At 37.0% G+C, this 13,288-nt stretch overlaps 1 protein-coding gene across 1 annotated transcript in view; it reads left to right on the top strand.

Annotated features, from left to right (window-relative positions):
• LOC115217349 (dihydrolipoyllysine-residue succinyltransferase component of 2-oxoglutarate dehydrogenase complex, mitochondrial) overlaps positions 1 to 13,288 on the top strand; it is a 174,918-nt gene that overhangs the window by 135,654 nt on the left and 25,976 nt on the right. The window contains exon 4 of the mRNA XM_029787014.2: positions 9,795 to 9,868. Within this exon, the coding sequence (XP_029642874.1) occupies positions 9,795 to 9,868 (74 nt within the window). The remainder of the gene's footprint in view (positions 1 to 9,794; positions 9,869 to 13,288) is intronic.

Raw genomic sequence — 13,288 nt, 5'->3', positions numbered from 1 at the left:
ATGTATGAATGTATGCAAAACTTTCAATGGAACCAGTGTAAGAACGGTTCATTGACTGTTTGCCAACTGACAACAATATAGTGATTGTACAGTTATTGCTGTTGTTGTTGTTGTTACAATCATTATTATTAATGCTGTTTTTATTGAGGTTATATTATTTTAGTTATTATCATTGAATCTGCTGATTTTTTTGTTTTTTGATATTTTTTTTTCATCATTGTTGTTCTGCTTCTTGTTGCCCTTATTTTTGGTGGTGTTATCGCTGTTAGTGTTTAGCCTTGATGTCGAACACTAGTCCTGCAGAACCATTATCAAAAACATTCTTTCTTACCATGACTATCCTGTCTGTTTCCTATGTGCAGAAAACCCAGGCTCCCTACTCTGCAAAATTGTCCTTTATTTAAACTGACGAGGTGGGATTTCAAGGAGAATTGACTGTCATTTCTAGTAGGTTAAGTGACCATGTAGAGACTGTCTTGTTATTACAGAATTTGGCTGCTATTTCTAACAAGTCAAGCAACCATATAGAGAATCCTTCATTAGCTTGCATTTTGGCTACTGTTTCTACCAGGTCAAGTACCCATGTAGAGAATACTTCATTAGCTTGTTTTTGCTGCTATTTTGAGCAGGTTGAGCTACCATTTAGAAGCTCCTCTGTTTTCTTGAGATTTGGCTGCTATTTCTAGCTGGTCATGCAGATGCGTAGAAGCTCCCCTGCTGTCATAATTTAGCTGCTATATCTAGTAAGTTGAGTAGTCATGTAGAAGCATCCACATTCACATTGTTGATATTATATTTTGGCCCCAAATCATCTTTGATTAACAATATCACAATCAAAAATATTCTTGCCATGGCCATCCTGTCTTTATTGTCCAGAGACTAGTATATCTAGGACTACATTTCTTCAATGTCTTCATTTATTCTATTATTTTTAAAGTGCTAAACTATGGTTTGAGTGAGTTGTGGCTCTTATTCCAAATGGCTATTTAACCCCTGGTAAGTGCTGAACAAGTAGACCTGTCATCAAAAGCATTCTAGTTGTGACCACCCCATCATATTTTGGCAGGATGTCAGGAGTAGTATATCTCGTGTATATTAGTAGTCTTATTAAAATGGAAGGTGTGATATATGGACAATTTAGCTGCTATTTCATATAAGTTGAAGGGCTTCCAATGGGGCTTCCCCATTGGTTGCTGTCTATCTTATTAACGTTGATATTGTTTGTCAGTGTATATGCTGTTATCATTATTAATGGCAGTATGTACACCATTTCTGACATGACTTCAAAACAGCTTAAAAAATGTTACTATATCTATCTGACCCCCCCTCTCTCCACACACACACACACATGTAATACAAAGATGGGGGAAAACAGGCTTCAGTCGCAAATTACAATTTTTGTCTCTGCACCTCACACCAGTTATATATATATATACTTGTGCTGATAACAAATATGACCACTTCATCAGATGTCACTGGGCATAACAGATAACATTACATTTTCAGTACCTGGACATATGTATGTGTTTGTGTACGCATGCATGCACACACATATATATATATATATATATATATATAAAAGGTGAGCTGGCAGAAACTTTAGCGCGCCGGGCGAAATGCTTAGCGGTATTTCGTCTGTCGTTACGTTCTGAGTTCAAATTCCGCCGAGGTCGATTTTACCTTTCATCCTTTCGGGGTCGATAAATAAAGTACCAGTTTTGCACTGGGGTCGATGTAATCGACTTAATCCCTTTGTCTGTCCTTGTTTGTCCCCTCTATGTTTAGCCCCTTGTGGGTAATAAAGAAATATATATATATCTGTATATGTATCATCATCATTTAATGTCCGTTTTCCATGCTGCATGGGCTGGATGATTTGACTGGAGCTGGCAAGCTGGAGAGCTGCACCAGGCTCCAGTCTGATTTGGCATGGTTTCTATGGTTGGGTGCCTGTATAGGTAAGGCACATATTGACCCTGGCCTCTTTTCAACCCTTTTTTTCACTTTCTCAGCTACCATATGATAGTCAGGCACTGTTTATTTTAAAAGATTTTTTTTTTTTAAAAGAATAAATGGGAGAGGGGAACCGATAATTTTGCCTGCAGCCACCACCACCACCACCACCACCACCACTCTCTTCTACACCACTGCTTTCACAGTTACCCCACCGCCAACATCACCTTCACTACCATCTTTCATCTTTTCCTCTGCTGAAAGCATTAGGGCAAGTTAACGAATCCACTAATCAAACATTTCTCAGAAAAGCTTTTAGTTTGATTTTTAAAAATTAAATATATATGCATATAAATATAAAATTATTACATTATATTGGCTATGCCTTTTTTTAAGTATTTGTTGCTTGCTTCTGAGTATATATGTATATACATTTGTTAGTGCATGTGTCCATTTATGTGTGTATGTGTGTATACACACACACACACACAAATCTATACCCAATTACACACAAAAATACATATACAAAATTTGTGTACTTTTTGTCTTCCTGAGCAATAAAGACAACAGGAAGTTTAGGGCACTTTAGGTTGTTTATTATTATCATTATTATTATTATTATTATTATTATCATTATTATTATTATTATTATTATCATCATTATTATTATTATTATTATTATCATTATCATCATTATTATTATTATTATCATTATCATTATCATTATTATTTTTATTATTATTATTATTATTGTCATCATCATACTGATGATCAATATTGTCAACGTAATGCCCTCACATCCGTAGTCCTTGCAGCAATAATAGCAATTATTATTATCATTAGTATTATTACGATTATTATCATCTTACTCTAAGTTATTGCTTACTTTCTTTCTCTCCTGCTATGTACACTCACACACACACACACATCCCACACACTCACAAATACACCATTGCTATTGCTATGGCCATCTCTAAAAGCCACGGTGGTAGGTGATTGGAGGTAGGGTGAGTGAATAATGGGTTTGTCTGATCCAGCCCCATCCGCTAGCTATGGATACGGGGCCAATATTCCTTTTTTTTTTCCTCTTTTTCTATTCTTTTTTTTTTAACTTCCAGAAAGGAAAAGCAAAATCTAACTGCAAGAAAAAAAAATAGACACAAAAAAACATCAATTTACATAATAAATATGTTTTCTTTTTGCAGAATTGGAAAATAAATAAAAATGAATAAAAAAATTTTGAAAAATAAGAAAAGAGAATTATGCAAAATAAATAATTAAAACACATTGCTTTGTGGATGCAAGGAATTGAAGATAATGGTAATAATAATAATGATAATAATAATAATAATGATGATGATGATGATGGTAATAATTGTAATAATAATAATAATTACTATTATTATTATCATTATTATTATTAATGATAATAATAATAATGGTGATGATGATAAATAGATTTTCTTTTTAATAAATATAGTAAATAAAAATAAAGTAAATATATTTTTAAAAAAACTGAGAAAATGAAGAAAATCTTTCTAAGATTATTGAAACAAATATCTACAAATTGGTTTTAAAATATCGATTGGTGTCGGAAGTTATTTCAAGGAAGAGGAGATACCGAAACCAGAACCAGCTTAAGCCCCAGCCCAGCCCAGCCCAGCCTAGCCCAACTCAGACCAGCCCAGACCAGACCACATTTTTCGGTTTAATGCAAGATGAGAGCCTTTATATGTGCGTGCGTGCGTCTGTGAAGGGTTGGGTGTGAAGCAGCAGTGAAGAGTTACAGTAGCGAGGTGTGTTTTGTGCGGCATGGAGTGAAGGATTGAGATGCAGTTTCTGAGACATGATGGTGATGGTGGAGATGGAGACGAGTGGCTGGGTAGGTGTGTGGCGCTGATGAGTTTCATTTGGTGGAAATCTTTTTGATGAGATCAAATCCTTTCCTTTCATTTTGAATTTTTTTTTTCCCTTCCTATTTTTTTTAAAACAAAATTTTTTTTTCCTTCTCCATTTTTTCTTTCTTTTCCCTGTTTTTAAAAAAAAAAAATTTTTTTTTCCTTTTTTTTTGGTTTATTCATTTTTCTTTTTATTTATGTATTTGTTTATGTAATAAAAAAAATAACAGTTTAAAGTTGAATTGTATAAGAGGAAGAGGAGGGAGTCATAAAACGGGGGTGAAATGAAAGAAAACAAAGCAAAATATGTTAGCATCGTGTTGTTTGAAATATATGTATTTCACGGCATCTATAAACACACACACACACACACACACACATATATATATATACACACGCACTTATATGCATGCAATATATGTATATACATAAAAATATGAAATTCACATGACAAATTTTCACTGATGACAAAGTAAATACAACGGCAAAGAAACAAAAAGTAAAACAAAAAAAAACCCCAAATCTATTACTTCATTCCATCCATCCTGTCATGTGGGAATGAGGGGAGGAGTACTCATGCATGGTCTGTGGAACTGTGGAATTGGTAAAAACCTCGAAGGCTCTAAAGACTAAATTGATAGTCATAACGATAACTCGCAAAAAAAAAAAGAAAGAAAGAAAAGAAAAAGCAAAAGGCGACCCTTATCTTGATCTTGTTGTTGCTGCTGCTGGTGATGATGATGTTGATAATGCTTTAGTGTTTATTGTTGTCATGTTTATTTTAGTGAAAAGAAAAAAAAAATATTATTTCCGTTTTATTTTTTATTTTTTTCCCCCCCAAATGCAATTTTGTAAGCACCTCCCACAATTTAACACGATAAAACGAGGGAAAAAAATTGAAAAATAATTGAAGCCAAATCTTTGAATTGAACTTGTTTCCTCTGTTTTTAAAAGAACCAGGCTTTTTTCTTTCTTTTCTTTTCTTTATCCCCATTCCCTCTCTTTTCCTTCTTTTTTTTTTTCAAGTAATTGTAAACACACATCAGAAATGTGTGCATGTGTATATATGAAATATATATATATATATATATATATATACACACACACACACACATATATGTGTGTGTGTGCGTTTCAGCTGAGTAAATGTTTGTTTTACTCCTTTGTTTAAGAAGGAGATGATCCAATACATGAGAATAATACAATTCACAAATACAGAGACTCCTCTTCACTCCTCTTCATCTTCCAGAATTGTGTTCATTGGTTGTTTAGTTTTTGATTTTGTTTATATTTAAAAAAGAAAAAGAAAAAATTATCCCCCCCCCCCCCCTCTCTCTCTTCTCCCTGTCTTTTTGTTTTTTCGCTCTTTTGATGAAATAATGGATCAGGAAGTCAATTTACTTTCGTTAATGTTTTGATTGATTTCAATGATACAAGCATCAGTTGATCAAGAGGTAAGACGCTCATAACGAGACACTACAGCACAGTTTCATTTCATTTAATTTCCCCAATTCAGGTTTTGCTAATGCCAAGGGTGGGTTTTTTTTTTTTATCTCTGGTTTCATTTCTTTAATTCCATTATGCAGGTGTGGTTGTGTGGTAAGAAGTTTGTTTCCCAACCACATGGTTTCAGGTTCAGTCCCAGTGTGTAGCACCTTGAGCATATGTTTTCTATTATTGCTCTGGGCCATGTGAGTGGATTTGGTAGATGGAAACTGAAAGAAACCCATTGTGCGTGTGTGTGTACATATAATAGTAAATGATCCACAAGCACTCAAGCAAACTGTCTTCAACTTGTTCCATTCGCCAAAAGGTTTGCAAGGCACCAGCAGGCCCCAAGGGACACATTCTTCTCTATAGAACATGATTACCACTTTATTTTACTGAACCCTTATTTGTTGTTCATGATGAGAGAATCCATCAAATATATATATGTGTGTGTGGAGGCACAATGGCCCAGTGGTTAGGGCAGCGGACTCATGGTCATAGGATCACGGTTTTGATTCCCAGACCGGGCGTTGTGTTTGTTGAGCGAAAACACCTAAAGCTCCACGAGGCTCAGGTAGGAGGTGGTGGTGATCCCTGCTGTACTCTTTCGCCACAACTTTCTCTCACTCTTTCTTCTGTCGGCCTGCTCGCTTAGCCAGCGGGGTGGCGTCTTTCGAAGGCTAAAACGATGCAAAGTGCGTTGTGACCAGCGATGTGTAGCAACATCTGATAGCTTGGTTCGTCATGAGGGTTGCATTTACAACCCCTATCTCAATTTGTATATATATATATATATATATATATATTATATATATATATATTAAGGTATGTAGAAAATTACAACATGGACAAGAACGTATAACTCTTAGAAGACGATACAATAAACACGGATAAGACATTCGAAACCCTCAGTCTTCAGTCAAGAACCGGATCATCGTAGTAATTTCGGCTGATTAATCTTGAGATTACTAGATCACGGCCAGCCCTCCAAGAAAAACTAAGCAACGAGCATTAGAAAAACTAAGCTGGGAGCGTAGATTTCCTGGAAGAAGGATCGAATGCATACGGACACCAGGACAGCAAAAGGGACGAATATAAAAAAACAATGGAATACAGAAGCATTAACGGTGAAAACAACAACAAGTGTCTTACGACTGATAACAAGCAAACAAATTTTTTCTCTGGCGCAAGGAAAGGAGCCTTATCGGCGATGCCTATAGCGGCGGACGAAAAACAACGATGTTAACACGACGCTGGTCAGAAGCTGAAAGGCAGATTTCGGCCAGCAGTCACGTGACAGAGAAGAGAGAGAAGAAAAGAAAGAGAAGCAACGGAAGAGAGAGAGAGAGAGGAGAGAGAGAGGAGGGACAAACGCGACAAAGAGCGAGAAGAGAGAGAAAGAAGGAATCAGAGAGGAGAAGGGATGGGTGTCGAAGAGCGACCTGTGAGTGCAGAGCGAGACAAAGAAATAGGAGGGTAGTGGAAGATTAGACCAAAGAATCAGAGGAAAGAGAAGAGAAAAAGAGGATGAGTAGAGAGAGAAGGGGACAGATCAAGTAAAAGTGAGAGAGAGAGAGAGAGAGACAAACAAAGAGTCGTACCAGTTATTAAGAATATGTGCTCACATTAATGTTAAGAGGGTACGTGGCGCCTGGAATATATGTTAAGGTATGTAGAAAATTACAACATGGACAAGACGTATAACTCTTAGAAGACGATACAATAAACACGGACAAGACATTCGAAACCCTCAGTCTTCAGTCAAGAACGGATCATCGTAGTAATTTCGGCTGATTAATCTTGAGATTACTAGATCACGGCCGCCCTCAAGAAAAACTAAGCAACGAGCATTAGAAAAACTAAGCGGGAGCGTAGATTTCCTGGAAGAAGGACGAATGAATGCATACGGACACAGGACAGCAAAGGTACTGCACAAAAAGCACCATGCCAGTTCCATGTAGATAAGCACCCATGCTTTAGTTCTCACACATGGGACATCTTTTCTATTGCTATGGTGTCAGACACTTTATTGTGCCTGTGATACCATAGTTTACTTAGTGTATGTGTGTATGTAATGAAATGGAATATGTTGAGTGATGTTCCATTCAGTGTAAACTGAGGAGACTGATAATATCTATAAATGATACATTTATAAATTCTCAATTAATTTCTGGTGATAAAAATATATTTAAAAAAATGGATTTAAGTATGTAATTTAAAAAGAGAGAATGCAGCATGTGCTTTTCTATGTCATCATTAACGTGGTCATTCTATAATTTGGAGCAGGATAAGATCCAAGTCCTGTCAGCAAGCTTTTTGCCCCCATTTCTCTGTAATATTGGTACTCCAAATTTCATTTGTCTTTACATTCTGAGTTCAAATTCCACCAAGGTCAACTTTGCCTTTTATCCTTTCAGGGTCGATAAATTAAGTCCCAGTTGTGTGCTGGGATCAATCTAATTGATTGGCCTCCTCCGCCCAAAATTTCAGGCCTTGTGCCTAGAGTAGAAAAGAATATTGGTGCTCCAAATGTTTGATGTCATTTATTGTTGTGCAGCTCAGAAATTAATTCATGTAAGGTGGCGAGCTGGCAGAATCGTTAGCACACCGGGCGAAATGCTTAGCGGTATTTCGTCTGCCAAGGTCGACTTTGCCTTTCATCCTTTTGGGGTCGATAAATTAAGTACCAGTTATGCACTGGGGTCAATGTTTTCGACTTAACCCCTTTGTCTTTGTTTGTCCCCTCTATGTTTAGTCCCTTGTGGGCAATAAAGAAATAAAGAATTAATTCATGTATAAAATACTGTTTGTTATTTAATGCATAAACAATTAATAAATCTTCCCAAGCAGGGCCACTTGCTTACAAACAAATAATCCTTCTCTATCTCATATCTTGTTGCTTGTGTGAGATATTCTGAGGAACTGGTTAGGACTTATTGGACTGTATAGTAGTAGAGTTGTTGTGAGGAGACTGAGAGTGTTGGTCAGTTGGTCTAGGATAGAGTCACAAGATCAGACTGTATAGTAATAATTGTTGTTGTGATGTTGTTTATAATATTGGTCATTTGGTCAAGAATTGTCACAAGATCAAACTGTAAATTAATAATTGTTGTGATGTTACTGAGAGTATTGGTCAGTTGGTCTAGGACAGTCACAAGATCAGGCTGTATATTAATAATTGTTGTTGTGAAGTTGCTTATAATAGTGGTCAGTTGGTCAAGAACAGTCACAAGATTGAACTGTATAGTAATAATTGATGTGAAGTTACTGAGAGTATTGGTCAGTTGGTCAAGGACCGTCACAAGATCAGACTGTATAGTAATAATTGTTGATGTGAGGTTACTGAGAGTATTGGTCAGTTGGTCAAGGACCGTCACAAGATCAGACTGTATAGTAATAATTGTTGTTGTGAGGTTACTGAGAGTATTGGTCAGTTAGTCAAGGACAGTCACAAGATCAGACTGTATAGTAATAATTGTTGTTGTGAGGTTACTGAGAGTATTGGTCAGTTGGTCAGATATAGTCAGTTACATCACTGGACTATATAGTAATATTTATTGTTGTGCAGAAACTATGATTGTTGTTGGTCAGTGACATAGTCACAAGTTCAGACTCTAGTAGAAATTATTGTTTGTGAGGTGACCAAGAGTGTTGGTCAGAGAAGACAAGATGAAACTGAGTCTAATTTAAATTACTGTTTTATCTCTCGTCTCTCTATGATTGATAGGCTCAGCATGGTCAGGCAGATGATTAAATTGATCTTTGTATTAGACATAATTTATGGCTTTAGTTCAAACCTCGTCTGATGATTTTGCCTTTCATTTTTCCAGGATCAATAACAATAATAATAATAATATTCATTTCAAATTTTGGCACCAGGCCAGCAATTTCAGGAGAGGGGATAAATTGATTCCATAAGTAACCTTGCCCAGACTTGTACCTTGGAGGCTAACTTTCTAGGTGCAATCCTATGGCCATTCATGTCTGAAGCAGGTCTTTACCCTTTACTCTAGTAGAGAGGGGCATAGCTTTATGTCAGGTGATGAGCGACTAAGTTATAAGAGAGGGACAAGCACAGGTGTCTTGATACAGAGGAGATACATGGCTGCATTATAATAAGGGTGGGTGGGAGTAACTGGAAAGAAAACACAGATGGTGGTGAGGGTTTCGTGACATAAACTCAAGATACAAAATGGTGAATATATGAGGAAATATTGACCAAGGATGGGCAAGGGTGAATGAATAAATTCATTAATGTGAGAAGAGAGTGGCAGATGGTTAGAGATGGAGGCAGTGAATGGAACATAGTGGGGTGATGTGGTTGATTACAAATATCTAATGCAATCAGCATTAAATCTTAAGAGTTAATTAATAATATTGCTTTTTTTTTTTTGTGGTCATTGTTTTCTCTATCTCTCACTGAATCACTCACTTTCTCTGTCATCTTTTTTCCAGATACAAGAAATACTCTAATGACCTTTGTTACAAGTGCAGGCACACAAGACCGTTCCATTCAAGTGCTTTACTATGTAAGTAACAGTTGAAGTGATATTGTTTCCCACCTTTACTTTGTATTCTAAATGCTTCTGTGAGGTTGGGATGAAGGCCGGACACTCACTTGCATTCTGTCCTTTTCTTGTATCTGATCTTGATTTACTTGCAGCTCTGTTGATTTTATTGTAAAATCATTGGGTTCGGATTTTATGTGAACTATTTTTTTATTGCATTCATTCATTTGTTCTTGTTTTACATCTATTTTGCCATACCAGTATGAGTTAGATGAATACAAATTGTTCATGTGATGTTTTACAATTGGATGTCCTTCCTGTTGGCAACCTTTGACTAATTTTTTTTACAGCTCCACACATCTTTGAAAGTGCAGGACCCCCAGACAGTTTGTTGGTAGGAAAAGGACAGCAACTGAATCTCATATGATTACTGAATGTGAACATTCATACAGACATGTGCCTGCATGTACATATATTGGGTCATCCCATAAATAATGCGGTTTTTTTTTATACTTCTTTTATGGGATGACCCAGTATATATCTGTCTATACACTTACACACACATCACCATCATGTGACATCTGTCTTCCATGTTGGCATGGGTTGGACTCCGCAACAGGAGTTAGTAACCCAGAAGACTGTGTCAGGCCTGTGTATGTATATATCATCACCATCATTTAACGTCCGTCTTTCATGCATGCATGCATGTGTAGGACAGTTGAGAGGCTACTGTCTCTACACACAAACACATACATATATACACATGTTGGGCTTTATTCAGTTTCCATCTACAAAATTCATTCACAAGGTATTTGGTTGGACTGGAGCAATAGAAGATACTTGTTTTGCTCAAAGGGTCATACAGTAGGACTGAAGATGATGCCACACCAAAGTGAAGAAAACTTCTTAACTACACAAATATGTTTACACTTCTATGATTTTGTTCATGTGTATGTATGTGTAGATGTGTGTATATATATATATAATGGTTTCAAATTTTGGCACAAAGCCTGAAATCTTGGGGAAAGAGGGCCAGTTAATTACATCGACCCTAGTGCTCAATCTGAAACGATGAAAGGCAATGTTGACCCCCAGCAGAATTTGAATTCAGATCATAAAGACATATGAAATGCTGTTAAGCATTTTGTCTGGCATGCTAACAGCTCTGCCAGCTTGCCACCTTAATAATAATAATAATAATTCTTTCTACTAAAGGCACAAGCCCTGAAATTCTTTTTGTGGGGTAGGGGAACTAGTTGATTACATCAATCCCAGTGTTTCACTGATACTTAATTTATTGAGCCTGAAAGGATGAAAGGCAGAATTTGAACTCAGAACATCAAAGTGGACGAAATACCACTAAGCATTTTGCCTGGTGTGCTAACAATTCTACCAGCTCACCACCTTCATTCTACCCTAGGTACAAGACCTAAAATTTGGGAGGAGGGGGCAAGTCAATTACATTGATTGCAGTGCCCAAAAGGATGAAAGGCAAAGTCAACCTTGGCAGAATTTGAACTCAGAACATAGTGATGGACGAAATACCGCTAAGCATTTTGCCCAGTGTGCTAACGATTCTGCCAGCTCGCCACTTCAAATAACAATAATAATAATCATTATTGTATATTTGGGGAGTTAGCTTCCTTTTGTAAACCAGAGTTATTGCAAATATAACTGTGTGTTGCAGTTTCAACTTCTTTATCAAGGACTTTCCAATTTTTCATTATTAGTTTCTTATGTTCTGTTGAGACCAATGCATTTTCTAAGGTGCCATTAATGTTGATAACAAATGAGAATCACGGAAAGAAAGACAGACAATCATGGTGGCGTTGGTAATGGATTCGCTCTCGTGTTTCTCATCTAACATTATTAAAAAGAAAAAAGAAAAGAACAAAAACAACAATGGCCACCACTACAGACATTTCATCCAGATAATATGATGTGGTCTGTGGAACAATAAATGACCATGGTCTGTCGACTGTGACCATTTATTGTTCCAAATAGTGTGATTGGAATAAATATGAAAAAATCCTTTATTAAATGTTAAAACTGGATTATAACCAGGTTTTTTTGTAACTCACACACACACATACACGCTATATGTGTGTGTGTGTGATTTGGTTGAGTCATGGTTTTTTTCCCTCCCTCACACCCTATAGATGTGTGTGTGTGTGTGTGTGTGTGTGTGAGAGAGAGAGATTGAGACAAAAGTAGGTGACTGGATGGTGAGAAAAAGAATAGATGTAAGGATTCAGAGTGATTTAAAGCAACAAGAACTGAATAAGGGAGTGATACATTATATATGAGAGAAGTCGGGGTGGGTGGGTGGGGAGAAGAGGTGAATGAGGGGAAAGAGTAAATGTAAGATTGAGTGTATTTAACCCTTTTGATACCAAACCACCTGACATGGTCCTTGGTCTTGTGATACAAACTTCCTGTTAATTTATGATCCAAACATCAGTTTAACAATGACGGTTATTTTACTAAATTCTTCTTCATTTTCAAAATTAATTCAATTATAAACAAAAGCAATTACTTTGTCTGTTTGTCTTTCGCCCTCCCTCCTACTCATCTTTATTCTCCTACTCTCTCAACTCACTTTTTGTTCTCTATCTATCTCTCTTTTTCTCTCTCTCACTCTCCCTCCTTGTTCTCCCTCTCCATCCTTCCTCTCCCTCTCCATCCTTCCTCTCCCTCTCTCATGCGTGGTCAACTCAAATTACATTGCGGGGGGAGGGGGGCACTTCAATCACTGAAAGTTTGAGGGCCGCTTGTATACTGACAGAGTTGAAAGCATTTCGTTTTCTCATGCTATTATTACAATAATGATTGAATGATCGTTGATTCGACATGAAATATTCATCATCATCATCATCATCATAGTTTAACGTCCGTTTTCCATGCTAGCGTGGGTTGGACGGTTCAACTAGGGTCTGGGAAGCCAGAAGGCTGCGCCAGGCCCAGTCTGATCTGGCGGTGTTTCTACAGCTGGATGCCCTTCCTAACGCCAACCACTCCGTGAGTGTAGTGGGTGCTTTTTACGTGCCCGTTGCAAAAACAGTAATATCTTTCTTTTTTACTTTCATTACAATCTTTAATTTTTGATAAAAAATTTTTAAATGTTTATTTAAATAAACCCATTTCAAGCAGGCCACATGTGACCGTCAGGCCTCAGGTTGGCCAACCCTGCTCTAGCATCCTCTCTCTCTCTCTCTCTCTCCCCCTCTCTCTCTCCCTCCCTCTAGCATTCCCTTTTTCTCTCTCTAGCATCCCCTCTCTAGCACATTCTCTCTTTCACTCAGTGTACAGACAGTCTGCTCTCTCAATCTTACAATACACTCATTTACTCTACCACTCTGTCTCTCACCTCCATTCCTCTCAACCTACTACGTCCTTCCTTTCTCCATTCCTACCCTCACCAGTCTCCATAGACATCTGTCA

The sequence above is a fragment of the Octopus sinensis genome, linkage group LG11 (assembly GCF_006345805.1).
Source record: "Octopus sinensis linkage group LG11, ASM634580v1, whole genome shotgun sequence".
Lineage (NCBI taxonomy): Eukaryota > Metazoa > Mollusca > Cephalopoda > Octopoda > Octopodidae > Octopus > Octopus sinensis.
Note: the sequence above shows the minus strand (reverse complement) of the source record. Positions and strands in the feature narration are given on the sequence as shown.